The sequence below is a fragment of the Larimichthys crocea genome, chromosome XVII, assembly GCF_000972845.2.
Source record: "Larimichthys crocea isolate SSNF chromosome XVII, L_crocea_2.0, whole genome shotgun sequence".
Taxonomy (NCBI): Eukaryota; Metazoa; Chordata; class Actinopteri; family Sciaenidae; genus Larimichthys; species Larimichthys crocea.
This window is the reverse complement of record NC_040027.1, coordinates 6715828-6735827: the sequence shown is the minus strand read 5'-3', so window position 1 is coordinate 6735827 and position 20000 is coordinate 6715828. Positions and strand designations below refer to the sequence as shown.

Genomic DNA, 20000 nt, shown 5'->3' with positions numbered 1-20000 from the left:
CCAGAACAGTTCTGATGATCTGAGGTCCAATTGAGCTGGTTTTGATGATGGTGCTGACCCGGCGGTCCCTCAGGTTCATTAGTGTGATGAGTAATGATGTGAGCGCTGAGGGGACGGATTCACCCTGAACGCACCGCCCCCTGATCATTCAGCTAACTGAGTTAGCCTGCACTTTGCTAATGGTGTTAGCGAAGGCGAAGAGGGCGGAGGCGACCTCCATCGACTGCTCCGATCGACCTCCATCGACTGCTCCGATCGACCTCCATCGGCTGCTCCGATCGACCTCCATCAGCTACACTGATGCTGCGTTCAATTCCCATGGGAATAATCATCGCTGTGATTCAGCAGCTCAAAGAACTTAAAGTGTTTGAAGTCGTTAACTCGATCACAGAGCGCCAAAAATAACGCAGCACGTCAGGAAGAGTCGATGTTTGTAGATTTACTCAAATTACAAAAACTACACATGACACAGCGTCCTCTTCGCTCTCTTCTCCTCTGCCATTATGTCCACAGAGGTATAACTCTCTAACAGCAACTAACAGACTGAGCTAACAGACTGAGCTAACATCAGCTAACAGACTGGGCTAACATCAGCTAACAGACGGAGCTAACAGCAGCTACAGTTGGCAGCAGTTTACTTCACTGTCCTCCAGGAAACTCTGTAAATCACAGTGAAATGTTTTTGTCACGTAGAGCGTTGGTCGTGATGACGGTAATTTAAACTGTTTTTCTTCTTCAGGTTCGTTCGTGGCGAGTACGCGGTGGAGGTGGCGATCAACGACTACCTGGACATCTACTGTCCGCACTACGAGGCGGCGGAGTCCACCGAGCGCATGGAGCACTACGTGTTGTACATGGTGAACTATGACGGGTACACCACCTGCGACCACCACAGGAAGGGCTTCAAACGCTGGGAGTGTAACCGGCCGCTGAGCCCCAACGGACCGCTCAAGTTCTCCGAGAAGTTCCAGCTGTTCACCCCGTTCAGCCTGGGCTTCGAGTTCAGGCCGGGACACGAGTACTACTACATCTGTGAGTACTACACAGTACACGAGTACTAGTACATCTGTGAGTACTACACTGTGAGTTGACTCAGGCAGCAGCATATACTAAGAAACTCTGTAGTATGAATCATATTTGTACACGTCATATTTGTACACGTCATATTTGTACACGTCATATTTGTTCAGTTCAGCTTTATTGGGAAACATATTTTAACATTGCCAAAGCAACGCTCAGACAGATGGAATAAAAATAATAATAAAACTGAAAGTTGTGCTGTGCTCATGTTATAGATATATATAGATATATAATGTTATAGATATATAATAGTTGATCTCAGTTGAACGTGAACGTTGTCAGAATAAATAGTTATATACAGAGTAAATGATGTCCAGCAGGAGGAGACGGTCTGGGCCTGTCCCTCTGTCCCCTGGACGTCCTTCTGTGCTCACAGCAGTTCACACATCTCGCTGCATGTTTGCACATTGCTGTTCTTCACCCAGCAGGGATGAGGTTTTGGATCTTGTGTGAGGTCTCAGTCTTTCTGGGTGTGTGTGATCTGTATGAAGTCCGTGTCTCTGATGTCTTGGTGCAGTTTCAGGTGGTTAGAAGGTGCAGCTCGGTCTCCACCCGTGTTGTGTGCAGTGGGTGGAGCCAGGTCTGTCTGTGCTCACTGAGTCTGTGCACAGTCCAGGATTTCCTGAGCTTGGATTGGTCACAGTGCTCAGGTATTCTGCCACAGTGTATTTTCTGTTTAGGGCCACATAACATGATTCTTTCCAGTGTGTCAGATAGTTTTCTTTTTGTTTTCTTATCATTTGGTTTGGTCTGATGGATTTCTGTCTCTCTGTGGGTGAGGCTCTTTATGGAGCGTGTTGTGGTCACTTTCTTTACGGTAATCATCAAACTGTGCTCAGCTCCATCAGCTCCATCAGCTCCATCAGCTCCATCAGCTGGTTAAAGCTTTTCTGCTTTCTTTTAAATTTAAATTAAATTTCAAATTACTGAAGTTTATCTCTGCCTGTCTCTCTCCCTGCCTGTCTCTCTCCCTGCCTGTCTGTCCCCCTGCCTGTCTGTCTCCCTGCCTGTCTGTCTCTCAGCGTCTCCTCATCCTAACCTGGCAGGTAAATCGTGTCTGAAGTTGAAGATCTACGTCAAACCGTCCAGTGAGTTTCTTCTTCTTCTCTTCAGTAGTTTGATGTTACGTGTCCGTGACGAGCGCCCTCTGCTGGTCAGAGCTGTGATGATGTCATCAGTGGTGTCACTTCCTGTCTCTCTCTCTCAGATGACTCGGTGTACGAGTCTCCGGAGCCGTTCCTGACAGACGACACCACTGGCTCCGCCTCCCTGACTCTGCCCCGCCCCTCCCTGCTGTCCACCATGATGCTCGCCTTCCTGCTCCTCCTGCTCCTCGCCTCCTCATAGCACCGCCTCCTCACAGCACCGCCTCCTCGTAGCACCGCCTCCTCGTAGCACCGCCTCCTCACAGCACCGCCTCCTCGTAGCACCGCCTCCTCACAGCACCGCCTCCTCACAGCACCGCCTCCTCGTAGCACCGCCTCCTCGTAGCACCGCCTCCTCACAGCACCGCCTCCTCGTAGCACCGCCTCCTCACAGCACCGCCTCCTCACAGCACCGCCTCCTCGTAGCACCGCCTCCTCGTAGCACCGCCTCCTCCTTGTCTCCATCCTCCCGTCACTCCGAGGAAACAAACCAAGCTCCCTCTCGTTGACCTCTGACTCAGAGGTGGGCGGAGCCTGTAGTCACTGCTGCGCCAAGGCTCCGCTGACCTCCATGTTACTGGATCAGACCTCCAGAACCGACACAGACCTCCAGAACCGACACAGACCTCCAGAACCGACACAGACCTTCAGCTAACACATTAACACTTTTGTATTGGACAAATGAACTTAAAGGTCCAAACTGTCAAAGAACCAGAACTTGTGGAGGTTGGTTTCACAGTGAGTTCTGTGTAGGGCCCGGTTCTGTTTGTACAGGACCTAATTTAATTATCTTCAGTTCAAAGTTCTGCCAACAGGCCGAGGTCCAGTTCAAGCTTTAAAATAATTTATATAGAAACTGTTTCAGGGTCAGTCGGGTCAGAACAATCAAACGTGTTTCAGGTTCTGAGTGACGCGACAGACGACGACCTCACAGGAAGTCCAACATGGTGGTCAGCGGAGTCTGAAGGAAACATTCAGAAACATTCAGAAACATTCAGGTTGCGTTCAGCAGCTCCGACCCGTCGACGAGCAGTCACAGAAACTTCATGACCAAAAAGAAGCTAACGTGACATCCGTGAAGCTAACGTGACGTCCGTGAAGCTAACGTGACGTCCGTGAAGCTAACGTAGCTTCAGATGTCAGTAGAACATCAGAACAGACGAATAAAAACGTTATTATTCAAATTTCAGCTCATTAAAATTTTGATATAAAAATTTCATTTCTGTGTCTGTCTGTCTCTCTGTCTGTCTGTCTGTCTCTCTGTCTCTCTGTCTGTCTGTCTGTCTGTCTCTCTGTCTGTCTGTCTCTCTGTCTGTCTCTCTGTCTGTCTGTCTGTCTGTCTCTCTGTCTGTCTGTCTGTCTGTCTCTCTCTCTGTGCCTGTCTGTCTTCTTCAGTCGTCTTTCATCTCTGTAAATCTGCCAAAGACTTTTTTTCTATTAAAGTTGACTGAACTCTGGCAGCAGGTCCAGGTGTCCTCTTGGCCCCGCCCACACCTGCCAGGGGGCGGGGTTATACAAAGGGGAGGAGTCATGGCATGTTTTTTAGTTTCTGTTGTAAAAATAATAAACGAATGTTCTGAACAAACAAAACGAACCAACCAATCAAAAATGGCCTTTTTTCTGCTGGTGCTGAATTTTTACAGACTGACTGGGAAACGACATCACCGCGTGGACAGACAGCGCCACCGCGTGGACAGGACTTTTCTTTCTCTTGATACAGTGTGTCCCTGTGTGTGGACAAGCAGGGGCATGCTGGGAAATGCAGTATAACGAACGCACTGTGATGGACGGAGGGACGATGTAGCATCGGACTGTCGTCAAGGACGACAGAGACGAAAAATTCAAGTTTTCATTCAGTTTCTGTCATTTTCATTTTAAGAAAAAAGATTCAGCAGAGACGTGACGTCATCAGTCTAACGTTGTTTTTCTCAGTTGAGTTCCTGCTGGCATCACGATGCATTCTGGTCCTTGTAGTCTCGTGCTCTCTGTTCTGTTGCTAAGTAACGGTCAGGTGGGTTTTGCAGGTCGTCGTCTTCTTCTTCGTTGGTGTCCGTGTGGACAGAATCTGCTTTTTGTGGCGTTTGACACGTTAACGAAGACAAACTGCGAACTACAAACATGGTGGTGTCGACCTCCGTGACGTCTCCGGTTTACAGTCTTTAAGCGTTTTTCTACGTCTGCGTATTCTCTGAAAGACAAAAATCTGTTTTGTATATTTTCTTATTGGATGCTTATAAAATCCTGTTTTTATTTCTGTGATTGGCTGAAGAGCTAACGAGGTCAGTGTTCGACGACCTCTTTCTGCGCTGCATGAGCAGAAAAACTGAAAATCAATTTGATGAAGCGAAAAAGTTCCAAATGTTTGAATCTGTGTTTGAAAAATTCACCAATAAAAATGTCACAAATACAAAAAGTTTCTGTTTTTGTTTCTTTATCAGGAAACTTTCTCTGACGGATCAGCTGTCACGTTAGCTCCAGACTTTAGCATTACGGAGGCTAACGTTACCTAGCATACTTGTTGTTGTATAACATTACTGACGTTAGCAGAGCTAATGTTACCGTTAGCAGAGCTAATGTTACCGTTAGCAGCGCTCATGTTACCGTTAGCAGAGCTAATGTTACCGTTAGCAGAGCTCATGTTACCGTTAGTAGAGCTAATGTTACCGTTAGCAGAGCTCATGTTACCGTTAGCAGAGTTAATGTTACCGTTAGCAGAGCTCATGTTACCGTTAGCAGAGCTCATGTTACCGTGAGCAGAGTTAATGTTACCGTTAGCAGAGCTAATGTTACCGTTAACAGAGCTCATGTTACCGTTAGCAGAGCTCATGTTACCGTTAGCAGAGTTAATGTTACCGTTAGCAGAGCTCATGTTACCGTTAGCAGAGTTAATGTTACCGTTAGCGGCTCATTTAAAGTTGCTAATGTCAGAACATTTAGTGCTAACGTAGAGAACAGCCAGACAGTGAACAAGACAGAATACTACGACTACAGTACTAGTACAAGATAAGGTACTGATACTACACTGGAGTATTTTCATTCACTCAGAGAAAACTTGGTACTTTTACATTTATTCATTAATAGCTGAATAATGAACACGTGAACATGTAACGTGAACACGGTAACACGTGAACATGTGAACATGTTACATGTGAACACGTGAACATGTAACATGTGAACATGTGAACACGTGAACATGTACTGTGAACACGTGAACATGTACTGTGAACACGTGAACATGTAACATGTGAACGCGTGAACATGTGAACACGTAAACACGTGAACATGTAACATGTGAACGCGTGAACATGTAACATGTGAACGCGTGAACATGTGAACACGTAAACATGTGAACACGTGAACATGTAACATGTGAACACGTGAACATGTAACATGTGAACACGTGAACATGTTACATGTGAACATGTAACATGTGAACACGTGAACATGTAACGTGAACACGTGAACATGTAACGTGAACACGTGAACATGTAACACGTGAACACGGTAACACACTGTTGACACTGTTGAACACAGAGTCACAGTGACACCTGCTGGTCAGCTCTGATCACTGCAACACACTGAAACTTACCTGTCTGTCTGTACCTTACCTGTCTGTCTGTACCTTACCTGTCTGTCTGTCTGTACCTTACCTGTCTGTACCTTACCTGTCTGTCTATATCTTATCTGTCTGTCTGTACCTTATCTGTCTGTACCTTACCTGTCTGTACCTTACCTGTCTTCCTGCGTCTGTTTGTCTGATCATCAGCTGATTTTAGTTTTTGTCTTTTCATCCCTGAAAGTTATTAAAGTTTTTATTTATTAACTTTTTTCATGTTCATATCTCTGTGAGGTGAGTGAGACAAGATAAGGTGAGACAGACTGAAGTGAGACAGGATGAGGTGAGACAGGATGAGGTGAGACAGACTCCTTACAGGACCAATAATGTAACTTCATGTGTAACAGTGACACCTCGTGGTTAGAGTCGGTACTGCAGCCTTCTTAGTTACTTTAGATGGGATCACCCTGGCCTCCAGCTCCACTGTAAAGAATCTTGGAGTTGCTTTTGATCAGGATTTGTCCTTTAACGTCCACATAAAACAAATTTCGAGGACTGCATTCTTCCACTTACGTAACATCGCTAAAATCAGACGCATCGTGTCTCAGGCGGATGCAGAAAAACTAGTCCACGCATTTGTTACTTCAAGGCTGGACTATTGTAACTCTTTGTTATCAGGCTGCTCCAATAAGTCTCTGAGGACTTTGCAGTTAATTCAGAATGCTGCTGCACGTGTTCTGACAGGAACCAAGATCAGAGATCACATCTCTCCCATTCTGGCTTCCTTGCATTGGCTCCCTGTTAAATCTAGAATAGAATTTAAATTCTTCTCCTTACTTACAAATCTCTTCATGGTCAGGCTCCATCATATCTAAAAGAGCTCATAATACCTTACTACCCCTCTAGAACACTGCGCTCTCAGGACGCTGGGTTCCTTGTGGTTCCTTGTTACTCAGTCTCAGTTATCAGACTCAAACTGAACGATCAGAGACAAAGGTGGGAATTGAAGACACACACACACACACACACACACTCACACAGACACACAAACACACACAGACACACACACACTGTAACACACACACACACTCATTAGGACACGCCCCCTCCCTCCTCTGGGACCTGTCGCTCTCTCGGGGCCGTCTGATTGGCTGAGATGTTTATCAGTCATCAGTTTCACGCCTACCAATCATCAGCTTGTTACAGTGACAGGCCACGCCCCCTCCTGACCTCACGTGACCCTGACAGACAGGACTGTGGGAAAACCAGAGACCGACGCTCTCACAGGACGAAGGTGAAGAGTAACTGAGTACTTTTACTCTGTGTGAGTGTGTGTGTGTTACAGTGTGTGTGTGTTTGTGTGTGTGTGTGTGTGTGTGTGTGTGAGAGAGTGTGTGTGTGTGTGTGTCTGTGTGTTTGTGTGTATGTGTGTTTGTGTGTATGTGTGTCAGTGTGTGTGAGTGTCTGTGTGTGTGTGAGAGAGTGTGTGTGTGAGTGTGTGTGTGTGTGTGTGTCTGTGTGTGAGTGTGTGTGTGTGTGTGTGTGTGTGTGTGTGTTTGTGACTCCTGCAGGGGGGTCTGGGGGCGTGGAGGGGGCGGCGTCCTCTGGACCCTGCTGGTCTCTGGAGGGCCGGTTCTTCCTGGACCCCCCTTCTGTCTGTGTTTAATGAGCTTGTCATTTTTAACCATCTCCATGGAAACGACGCCTCACGACACGCACAGAGGACGCGGGGCGCTATAAAAGAGTCTGCGGGACCGGAGAGAGACAGACCAACCCAGCCTGTCTGCAGACCAGGACCATCCAGGACCATCCAGACCAGGACCATCCAGGACCGTCCAGACCAGAACCATCCAGCTGTCCTCCAGAACCTGTGTGAAACATGCTGCACAAGGCTGCGTGTCACCGCAACACGTCAGACAGGTGAGATGACGTCACGTGAACAGGTGTGCATGTACGGAGGCCCTGAAGGTCCTGAAGGTCCTGAAGGTCCTGAAGGCCCTGAAGGTCCTGAAGGTCCTGAAGGTTTGATTTCTGTATTTATTTTGTATTTCACTAACAAGGACCACGACCTACAGATGAAGCTTAAACATGTTTATTACAAGTTACATTTGGGAAGGGAGGGGGGCAGGACCATGGGTAGAGTGGTCCTGAGGCTGACGAGTGGACAGGAGGATCCAGGAGGATCCAGGAGGGATGGAGACTCTGGGGAACCGTCTCTCCGTGACTCGGATCAGAGCCCCCTGGTTCCTGTGTGAGAATAGAGACGGAGAGCTTCAATACGTGGAGAACAGAAATGTGACGAGTCAGATTCATGAACCGAGTTATGAAAAACTGAATTTATGTTTATGTACACACACACACACACACACACACTCACACACACACACACACACACACACTCACACACACACACACACACACACTCAGATGTCATTATGACATCACTTGTTTAGATGTTTCTGATGATGTCACTCTGTCCCCGCAGTGACGCACACGGACTGATGATGTCACGCTTCACGTCACTGACCGTACGTTCACACATTCCTCCTCACAGTCCATATTTGGATTTCCTGTCTCTCGTCAGGTTCTGGTTCTGTTCACCTCATTTCACCTCACTCTGTCGCCTCATCTGGTGTCCTCATCTGTCTCCTCCTCTGTGTCCCCTCATCTGTCCCTCCTCCTCCGTGTGTCCTCCTCTGTGTCCTCATCTGTCTCGCTCCTCTGTGTCCTCCTCTGTGTCCTCATCGTGTCCGTGCCTCCTCTGTCCTCCTCTCACTGTCTCCTCGCCGCTGTGTCCTCCTCTGTGTCCTCCTCTGTGTCCTCATCTGTCTCCTTCCTCTGTCGCCTCATCTGTCTCCTCCTCTGTCTCCTCCTCTGTGTCCTCCTCTGTGTCCTCCTCTGTCTCCTCATCTGTGTCCTCATCTGTGTCCTCCCCCTCAGGTTCTGGTCGGGTTGTCTGTCGGACCTCAATGAACAGTCGTGAGCGTTGGCGTCAGCAGAACGTTAACGGAGCGTTCTCCGAGCTGCGGCGTCTCATCCCCACGCACCCCCCTGACAGGAAGCTGAGCAAGAACCAGATCCTGCGTCTGGCGCTGCGCTACATCAACTTCCTGGACCGGGCTGTGCTGGACCAGAACACAAGACGAGCCCCCCAGGGTCGAGTGGGGAGCCTGGACCAGGAGGAGGAGCTACAGGAGGCAGAGTCACCAAACTCCACCTGTGATGGAGACCAGGGACCTGGGACCGTCTGCAGGACAGTCTGCAGGACAGTCTGCAGGACAGTCTGCAGGAGCAGTCTGCCAGCAGTCTGCAGGACAGTGCGGGCAGGACAGTCTGCGGCAGGACCGTCTGCAGGACAGTCGGCAGGACAGTCCTGCAGGACAGTCTGCAGGACAGTCTGCAGGACAGTCTGCAGGACAGTCTGCACAGTCTGCAGGACAGTCTGCAGGACGTCTGCAGGACCGTCTGCAGGGCTGTGGCAGTCTGATGGAGGTCCGGTTCATTGATCATGTGATCAGAGACCAGCAGAGTTCGACAAACCGTTTGAGGTCCTTTAAAAACTCATATTGTTGTTCTGGGCCGAGTCGTCATGTGATATTCACATTCATCATTGTTAATTATTAAAGTTTAATTTCTGTCAGCTGACAGGAAGTGTGTGTAACACTGTGTGATTTTAATGACAATAAACATAAATCAAATAAACTTTGTTGTTTATTCATTATTATTGTGTATTATTGTATTATTCAACATTCAGTCACCAGAATGTTTGTAGATCAATGAAGTGTCGCAGACGTCACGTGATCAGGTGATCATGTGATCAGGTGACATCATGGTCAGTACTCATGTGTCTGTGTTTGTTCATTTATTTAAACATCAAAGACAACTTATTATTATTTAAACATTTTAAAGATTAATTATATAATATAATAATATTAGTTTATGTATCAGGAGTCACAGACTGAGTCACAGACAGCTGAGCACGATGAGACTGAGTCACAGACTGGTCACAGACGAGTCAGCGACTGAGACTGAGCCACAGACTGAGACTGAGTCACAGACTGATACGACTGAGTCACAGATGAGACTGAGTCACAGACTGAGTCACAGACTGAGATTGAGCCACAGACTGAGCACAGACTGAGACTGAGTCACAGACTGAGACGGATCAAGATGGTCACAGACTGAGTCACAGACTGAGACTACACAGACTGAGTCACCGAGACTGAGTCACAGACTGAGGACTGAGATACCACAGACTGAGTCACAGACTAGACTGAGTCACAGGACTGAGACTGAGTCACAGACGAGTCACAGACTGAGCAGCAGACTAGACTGAGTCACAGACTGATCACAGATGAGACGATCACAGACTGAGACTGAGCAGCAGACTGAGTCAGACGAGACTGAGTCACACTGAACTGAGTCACAGACGAGCCACAGATGACACAGACTGAACTGAGTCACAAGACTGAGACTGAGTCACAGACTGAGCGCACGACTGAGTCACAGACTGAGACTGAGTCACAGACTGGTCACAGACTGAGACTGAGTCACAGACTGACAGTTTTATTTAATGATCGTTAATGTTCAGAACTTTGATTGTCTAACTTATACAACAAACAGGAAGTTGATCAACAACAAACCATGTAAATTAAATTAATATTCAAACAGTATACTAATAACTACAAGTTTTACACGCAAGTGCATCATGGGAATTAGTCCTATGGCAGCATCACTAAGGGATGACCTGAGCCAGCACTAACTATAAGCTCTACAAAGAGGAAAGTCTCAGTCTACTCTTAAAGGTGTTGACCGTGTCTGCCTCCTGAACCAGAAAGGTAGTTTGTTCCACAGAAGAGGAGCCTGATAGCTGAAAGCTCTGGCTCCCAATCTACTTTTGGAGACTATAAGAACCACAAGGAACCACAAGAACAACAAGGAACCCAGCGTCAGAATCAGAATCAGAAGTACTTACATTATCCTCGTAGGGAAATTGTTGAGAACCACGAGGAACCTCAGTGGACATCGGGGTACAGATTACAGAGTATTAGACTCTTCTCTGTGGTGTTTCTGCTCCCATGATGCATTGCAGCTGTCAGCTGATATTGATCTTAATCTATCAGCTCAACAAGGGTGGACAAAAAAACAGAAACAGTTTAATTTATAGACCAATCAGAGCCCTCCTGATGACGTCAGTGTGTGGTTTCCCACAGTACTGTCTGTCAGGGTCACGTGAGGTCAGGAGGGGGCGTGTCCTAATGAGTGTGTGTGTGTGTGTGTGTGTGTGTGTGTCTGTTTTTACCTGATCCGAGTTCAGCTGCACTTAAATTAACGTTAATGTAACGGAACATAATTTAAAAACCTTTCCTGCTGTTAGAAACTGAGTATGATCAGCTGATAATAAACCATTAATCAAACCAATACACTAACATTTAGACAACGTTCAGACAACCCTAACCATACTTGAACGTTACCAAGTGTTTCTGTAGCGTTGACAGAACGTTCCAAAACAAACATATCATGAACTGAAGCTCAAATGTTCCTGATGCTTCAATAAAAACTCTGAACATGTTTGAAAACTTATTTTACTTAAATGGCAGAAAAATACCAAACGTTAGGAAACATAAAGAAACGTTTTATTTATTTTCTTCTCAAATTAACTTTTCTGACGGAACAAAATAAATAAATTATGAATTCAGATTTTTTTCGGGTCCTTAAACGTCTCATTTCCAAACTGATTTAATTTCTTGAATAAACATCATCAATGATTCTGTTGGGACTCCAGAACCAAACCAGAACATCTTAGTCTCACATCCTAGGGCAGGGGGGGGGCGCTCATAGTCTGGACCAGACAGACCCGACCAGACCGGACCGGACGCGCTGTCTGGAGTCAGTTTGCAGTAGTTAAAGCACAAAGACAAACAGATAAAGATGAGAACAGTAACGTCAAGAATAAGAAAATAAGAAATAATAGGACGGTGATGTTTGGCCTCTTGGTGTCTTCACAGACTGACGGTTCGTCCAATAACACTTTATTATAAAAATATTGATTATCTGCCTGGCGTCTGTCGTCGGGCACTTTGGCGTTTGTTTGTCCACTTCCTCTTGGTCAGTCTTGGTCTCTGATCAATAATCAATATCAGCTGACAGTGAACAGCGCATGTCATCATCAGGAGGTGACTCCGACCCACCGGACATCTGAGGAACAGAAAACAGATCAGACCAATCAGAGATCAGAGATCCATCAGCTGATCAATAACACATGTTGATCATGTGAAGCCACGGTCACGTGAACGTCGTCACGGTTGAAGTCACGTGACGTCGTCACGCTGAGTCACGTTGAGTCGTCACGGCGCGAACGGGTCGTCACGTTGAGTCACGTGAGTCTCACCGTTGAGATCTGTGATGTTGAGTCAGTGAACGTCGTCACTTGAGTCAACGTGACGTCGTCACGTTGATCATGTTGAGTCCACGTGACGTCGCCATGTTGAGTCAACGTGACGTCGCCATGTTGTTGAGTCACGTGAACGTCGCCATGTTGAGTCACGTGACGTCGCCATGTTGAGTCACGTGACGTCGCCATGTTGAGTCACGTGACGTCCGTCACGTTGGTCACGTGCGTCGCACGTTGAGTCACGTGACGTCGCCATGTTGAGTCACGGGACGTCGTCCACGTTGAGTCACGTGACCGTCGTCACTGTTGAGCACTGAGCCACGTGACGTCGTCATGTTGAGTCCACGTTGAGCCACGTGACGTCGTCACGTTGAGCCACGTGACGTTCGTCCAGTTGAGGCCACGTGAACGTCCCGTCCATGCTGAGCCAACGTGACGTCGTCATGTTGAGTATGCTGAGCCACTGACGTCGTCATGTTGAGTCATGCTGAGCCACGTGACGTCGTCATGTTGAGTCATGTTGAGCCACGTGACGTCGTCATGTTGAGCCACACTGAGTCACGTGACGTCGTCATGTTGAGTCACGTGACGTCGTCGTGCTGAGTCACGTGACGTCGTCGCGTTGAGCCACGTGACGTCGTCGCGTTGAGCCACGTGACGTCGTCGGCGTTTGAGCCACGTGACGTCGTCGCGTTGAGCCACGTGACGTCGTCGCGTGCGTGAGCCATGTGAGTCATCTAAACCACGTGACGTCGTCATGTTGAGCTCAGGTTGAGTCACGTGACGTCGTCAGTTGAGCACGTGACGTCGTCATGTGAGATCCATGCTGAGGCCACGTGGACGTCGTCTGTTGAGTCACGCTGACCACGTGACGTCGTCATGTTGAGTCAGCTGAGCACGTGACGTCGTCATGTTCAGGTCACGTGACCAACGTGACGTCGTCATGTTAGTCACGCTGAGCCACGTGACTCGTCATTTGAGTTCACCGCTGAGCCACGTGACGTCGTCATGTTGAGTACGCTGAGCCACGTGACGTCGTCATGGTTGAGCCACGTGACGTCGTCCGTTGAGTCACGCTGAGCCACGGTGACTGTTCACGTTAGCCAGCTGAGTCATGTGACGTCGTCACGTTGAGCCAGCTGAGTCAACTGTGACGTCGTCATGTTGAACCACGCTGAGCCACGTGACGCGCGTCATGTTGAACCACGCGAGCCACGTGACGTCGTCACGTTGAGTCACGTGACGTCGTCACGTTTGAGTCACTGTGACGTCGCAGGTTGAGTCATGTTGAGCCACGTACGTCGTAACGTTGAGTCACGTGACGCGCCATTGTTGAGTCATGTTGAGTCACGTGACGTCGCCATGTTGAGTCACGGGACGTCGCCATGTTGAGTGTCACGTGACGTCGTCATGCTGAGTCAACGTGACGTCGTCAGTTTGAGGTCATGTTGAGGTCACTGACGTCTCGTGTTGAGTCACGTGAGTCGTCGTGTTGAGTCACGGGACGTCGTCGTGCTGAGTCAAACGTGACGTCGTCGCGCTGAGCCACGTGACGTCGTCGCGCTGGAGCCACGTGACGTGCCCGTCGCGCTGAGCCACGTGACGTCGTCGCGTTGACCATGTTATTCATGCTAAACCACGTGACGTCGTCATGTTGTGAGTCATGGTGAGTCACGTGACGTCGTCAGTGTTGAGTCCGTGACGTCGTCATGCTGAGTCAGTGACTCGTCATGTTGAGTCAATGCGCCAACGTGACGTCGTCATGTTCAGTCCGTTGAGCCACGTGACGTCGTCATGTCAGTCCACATGAGGCCCGTGACGTCGTCATGTTGAGTCAGCTGAGCCATGTGAGTCGCATGTTGAGTCATGCTGAGCCACGTGACGTTCGTCATGTTTGAGCCACATGACGTCGTCACGTTGAGCCACGCTGAGCCACGTGACGTCGTCACGTTGAGCCACGCTGAGCCACGTGACGTCGTCAGTTGAGAAGCCACGCTGAGCCACGTTGACGTCACGTTGGAGCCACGCGAGTCCACGTGACGTCGTCACTTGAGCACGCTGAGTCACGTGACGTCGTCACGTTGAGCCACGCTGAGTCACGTGAGTCGTCACTTTGAACCACGCTGAGCACGTGACTTCGCCTTTGACAGCGGAGTCACGTACGTCGTCCATGTTGAGCACGTGCAACCACGGACGTTGTCAGTTGAGCCGAGGCTGAGCCACGTGACGTCGTCACGTTAGGCCACGCTTGAGCCACGTGATGTCGTCACGTTGAGCCAGGCCTGAGCCACGTGACGTCGTCACGTTGAGTCACGTGACGTCGTCACGTTGAGCCACGCTGAGCCACGTGACGTCGTCACGCTGAGCGAAGGAGAGGAGATGAGGACAGATGTGAAGGAGAGGTGATGAGACAGATGTGAAGGAGAGGAGATGAGGACAGTTGTGAAGGAGAGGAGAGTTAGGACAGAGTGAAAGGAGAGGAGATGAGGACAGATGTGAAGGAGAGGCGATGAGACAGATGTGAAGGAGAGGCGCCATGCGTAGCTGTGACTAGAAGGTGAAGGACAGGATAGAGTGCAGAATGTGAATGAGGATGAGGGACAGATTGAGGAGAGGGATGAGACAGATGTGAAGGAGAGGTGATGAATGACAGATGTGAAGGAGATGGGTATTAAGGACAGATTGTGAAGGAGAGGAGATGAGGACAGATGTGAAGGAGACGGTGATGAGACAGATGATGAAGGAGAGGAATATGGGACAGATGTGAAGGAGAGGAGATGAAGGACAGAATGGAAGGAGAGGAGAATGAGGAAGATTTGACGGAAGCGGGATGGGACAGATAATGCAGGAGAGGTTTGGATGCAGGAACAGATAATGAGGAGAGGTATGACAGGACAGTGTGAGGAGGAGATGAGGACAGATGAAGGAGAGGAGAGGGACAGATGAGGAGAGGGGATGACAGAATGGGAAGGAGAGGTGATGAGGACAGAGAGTGAAGGGAGAGGTGATGAGGACAGATGTTGAAGGGAGAGGAGAATGAGGACAGAATGTGTAAGGGAGAGAGATGAGGACAGATGTGAAGGAGAGGAGATGAAGTTAGGAGTCGACTGTCTCACTCTAGACTAACGTCATGAACGACGGTGAATGTTTTGAGTGATCTGTGGTAAAACTACAAAGTCCAGAAGATGGACTACAAAACGCTCCTCTGAGATCCTTCCTAGATCCTCCCCGCGCTCTGACCGTGTTGTTATGGCAAAGATCTGATGAATCAGCAACGGGAACTTCATGAGGATCTGCAGGACGCTGGATGGCACAGTTCCAAACATTTGGCCTTTCCTTCCTAAGAGGCTCGTGTGTCCTCTGCTGAAGGAGACGATGAAGGAAGCACTGAAGCTGCTTCACAGTCAGATTCAAACAGCCTCATCATGACGGACACGTTAAGGAAGCTTCATAAACTGAGTATTGGATCGCAGCCGGAGTGTTGGCGTTGTGTTAGCGTGCTGTGTTGACCTCTGACCTGCGGAGGCTGCGAGCTTCGTACAGCGTGTCGTCCTCGTCGCTCTCCACCGCCTCCATCTCCAGCGAGTCGTCGTAGTTTGACAGCAGGCCGTACTTCTTCTTCTGGGCCGGACGCTTCAGCCTGCGGACGCAAAACGAAGGAGCTAAAGCTCGTCAGTGTGTGAAGGCGTCACGGTGACATCACGGTGACATTCACGTGACATCATTCGAGATACATGTAACTGTAAATTTAAAATGGAAATGTACGTTTTTATACAGCCCTTTACAACAGTCCTTTCGGTGTACCAATTGCTTACAAGGTAGACAAAAATTTTTTTAAAAATAAAACAAGACACCAAAGGTAAAAAACAACCACAATAGAAAAACAATAAAAACCACTAAAAATGCACAAAATCGAACAATTACGAACTGAAAAAGTGTCATCATACTACGCGCGTGTTCAAAGCTTCCTCATATAAGTTTTTGCTTGGATTTAAAGAGGCCCAGTTCAGAAACGAGACGCCATCTCGACGGGGAGACTGATTCCAGAGGCTGCGAGGCGGCAACGGAAATACGCTCGCGGTCACCCCAGTGTTGTATTTTGACCTGGGCACTTCCAGGGGTGACAGTTTGATCTTTGGACCTCAGCGCCTCTCGCAGGATTGTGGACAGTTCAAGCTCAGATTTTAATACGAAGGGGGAGGCCGTTAAGAGCTTTAAAAACACATGTTAAAAGTTAAATCCATTCTAAAAGGACCGGAAGCCAATGAAGGGATTTAAGAAACAGGAGTGCTATGCGCACGTCTGCTGGTTGTCAGGTTAAAAGACGGGGCAGCAGCTTTTGCACGACTTGAAGTCGACCGATGAAGGACTGGGAGACGCCAACATAAAGTCATTCAATCAATCTAACTAGAGCTTATTAACGCATGGATGGTTTCTCTCGGTCGGACGCGGCTTAACGGTGACATCATCGGGACACACGGTGAACATCACGTTGACATCACGGTGACACTAAACAAACGTTCTGGATGTGTTAATAAGAAACTAGACGAACTGGCCAGGAGAAATTCAGATTTTCATTTAAACTTTCCAAATAAAACTACAACAATTAAACTCAAATAAACTTTTTCCTGATGCTGAAGCCTTCTCTGAAACATGACGTCATCAAACCGCTGATTCTCGGGCGGTGTGACTGATTCATGAATAAAGATTGCTGTGACGTCATTAATTTAAATCATCACTCAAGGTCACAGATCAGCTGATTTCACCTTCCCTGTCTGTGTGAACTTCTGAGGTTCTGCTAAAAGTTCTGTTCGGTCGGAATAAAGCTTCAGAGTGTCAGTGTGTGTGTGTGTGTTGGGTGTGTGTGTCTGTTGTGTGTTGGGTGTGTGTGTGTGTGTGTGTGTGTCCTCCCGCACAGCCCGGATAGGAAAGTACAGGAATCCGATCAGGTGATCCGATCAGGACGTACAGGGCCCGCTGGTGGATTCATCGAGCGTCACGTTCATGCCGCCAAACGGACTGTGGCACTTTCTCCGCCGATGTGCGTGGAGTTCCGCGCTGTGTTGGTCTGTGCGGGTTGTGTGGATCGGCCGAGGGGCTGCGCGGTTGTTCACCTCCTTCCTCGCGAGAGAACAATAGCCGCAGATCGGAACGGACCGGAGAAGCAACTCTGTAGACAGTCATTGTAACGCGTTGTTTGGACCCGTCCGCCACCGAAACCAGAAGGCCCCGAACCGACGCGGCCTACCTCCCCGAACACAGCGCGTGATGTTCTGCGTGGATTCAAACAAAGTCCACACCCTAGGGAAGTTTCACGTCCCCTCCCCTTCCGTCACGGCGGAGGCGGGGACAGAATCGACCCTCCGTTTGACTGACAGGACCTCAGGTTTTTGGCCGCTTGCCCCCCATCCGAGAGCTCCGCACCCCGCGCGCCCCAACCCCCGGGTTTGACTGCACGCGCCTGACGCGGGTGCAACAAACAGGGGAGTGATGGGGGAGCGCCGCGTGGTTGTGTACGTAGGTGCGCTGTTGGCGCGGCGTGGGTCGGTTACAGCCGGCCACCGCACAGCCCACCCCCGGCAGGGGCGGGGTCACGGTGCCGCACCGGGGGCTGGCAGGGGAAAGGGCAAAGGCACCGACAGAGACAGAAGAGAACGGAAAGAGAAGCGGAGGAAGGGAGCCACACATCCAACGGCACACACACCACGCACACACACACACACACACCACGCACACACACACACACACACAAACTCGCACACACGCAAACACAGCGCGGCACACACACTAAGCACACACACGGCACACACACACACACACGCACGTCACACAATCACACCACACGCACACACACAAGCACACACACGCAAGCACCACGCACGCACCACGCACACACAACACACACGCACAACGCGCCCACACACACCACGCACACAACAACGCGCACACACACCACAAGCACAGACACACACCACACGGGACGCACACAACTCCACTACACACGCACACGCACACCACACGCACCACACACCACACACCCAGGACACTGCACAAACCACACACACCACCAACAAACGCGAACACACACACACACACACACACAACGCGCACAACACGCACAGGACACACACACACAATGACGCACACAAACTTCACACGCGTCCACAACACTCACAAGAACACCCACACACCTACACACACGCTCTCACACCTCACAAACACACACACACTCACACAACACAACACAATCACACACACAGACACAAACACACCACACACGGCTCACACAATCCCACACACACACTCACAGGACAACACCACACAACACAACTCTCAACAACTCACACAACACACTCAGACACACACACACCACACACTGACTCACACACTCACACACACACACTAACAGACATCACACAACCACCACTCTCACATCACTAAACACACACACCACACTCCACACACAACCATTCACACACTCACACTCACACACACTCACAGACACACACACACTCACCAGACACACTCCCACAACACAAACTCTCACACTCCCACACACACACCACACGCTCTCGCACTCACAAACACACACACACACACTCACACACACACACACATACACACACTCACCACACACTCACAGACACACACACACTCACCGACACACTCACACACACACAACTCTCAACTCACACAACACACACTCACACACCACATCACACACACACACACACACATTCACACACACTCTCTCACAACTTCACACACAACTCTCCACACAACACTCACACACACACAAACAACCTCTCACACACACACACTTCCAGCCCCACCCACACAATGCCTCCAACAACTCACACCCACACACTCAACACACACACTCACATCACACACCCCACTCACACACGCACACACACACAACTCTCACACCACTCACGACACACACCACCAAACTGACTCACAATCACACACACAATCAAGAACAAACACACAACCACACACCACACCGCTCTCCACTCACAAACACCCACTCAACACACAAACAACTACACACACACAGACACAGACACAAAACACCCACACACGGATCACACAACTCCAACACACACTCACAGACACACACCACACACACACGGCTCTCAACCACTCACACAACAACACACAATTCACCACACTCACACTCACACAATCAAGACACACACACACTCACAGACACCCTCACCACCCACACAATCCACACACACACTCCAAACACACACTCACAGACACCCACACCACTCACACACAACAACTCAACACCACACACACTCACAGACCACTCACACACACACACAACTCTCTCACACACACACCACACTCTCTCACACACACACACACACTCCAGCCCCACTACACACCCACCAAACTCAACACACCCACACACAGACACACTCCAACACACACCACTCTCACACACACCATAGACACACACACTCACACCACACCACACACTCACATACTCCACCCCCCCCCCACACACTCACACATACCACAACTTCTCACACACACTCACACACACACTCACACACACAACACCACACACACACACACTCACCCACACACACACACAAACTCCCCACACACACACAAGACACATCACAACACAAACTCTCACACACCACAGACCACACACACTCACACACAAACACAACTCACATACTCCACAACACTCACACACACACAACTCTCACACATACATCATACCACACCCACAACAACTCACACACACACACACAACTCACCTACTCACACAATCACCAACTCTCACACATACACCTCTACACAC

The 20000-nt window shown here is 49.2% G+C and overlaps 1 protein-coding gene and 1 long non-coding RNA gene across 2 annotated transcripts; one reads left to right on the top strand and one right to left on the bottom strand.

Moving 5' to 3' along the window:
- The first annotated feature begins 503 nt into the window (after nucleotides 1-503).
- On the top strand, nucleotides 504-2736 carry LOC113747981 (ephrin-A2-like). The gene is made up of 5 exons (XM_027290213.1): nucleotides 504-515; nucleotides 624-661; nucleotides 740-1032; nucleotides 2103-2168; nucleotides 2288-2736. Exons 1-5 carry the CDS (start codon nucleotides 504-506, stop codon nucleotides 2425-2427), a joined length of 549 nt encoding a protein of 182 aa, XP_027146014.1. The 3' UTR covers nucleotides 2428-2736.
- Nucleotides 2737-7857: 5121 nt separating this feature from the next.
- Nucleotides 7858-10873, bottom strand: LOC113748004 (uncharacterized). The gene is made up of 2 exons (XR_003464046.1): nucleotides 10757-10873; nucleotides 7858-8028 (listed from the first exon to the last, which is right to left on the bottom strand). It is a non-coding gene; the product is annotated as an uncharacterized LOC113748004 (long non-coding RNA).
- Nucleotides 10874-20000: the final 9127 nt, after the last annotated feature.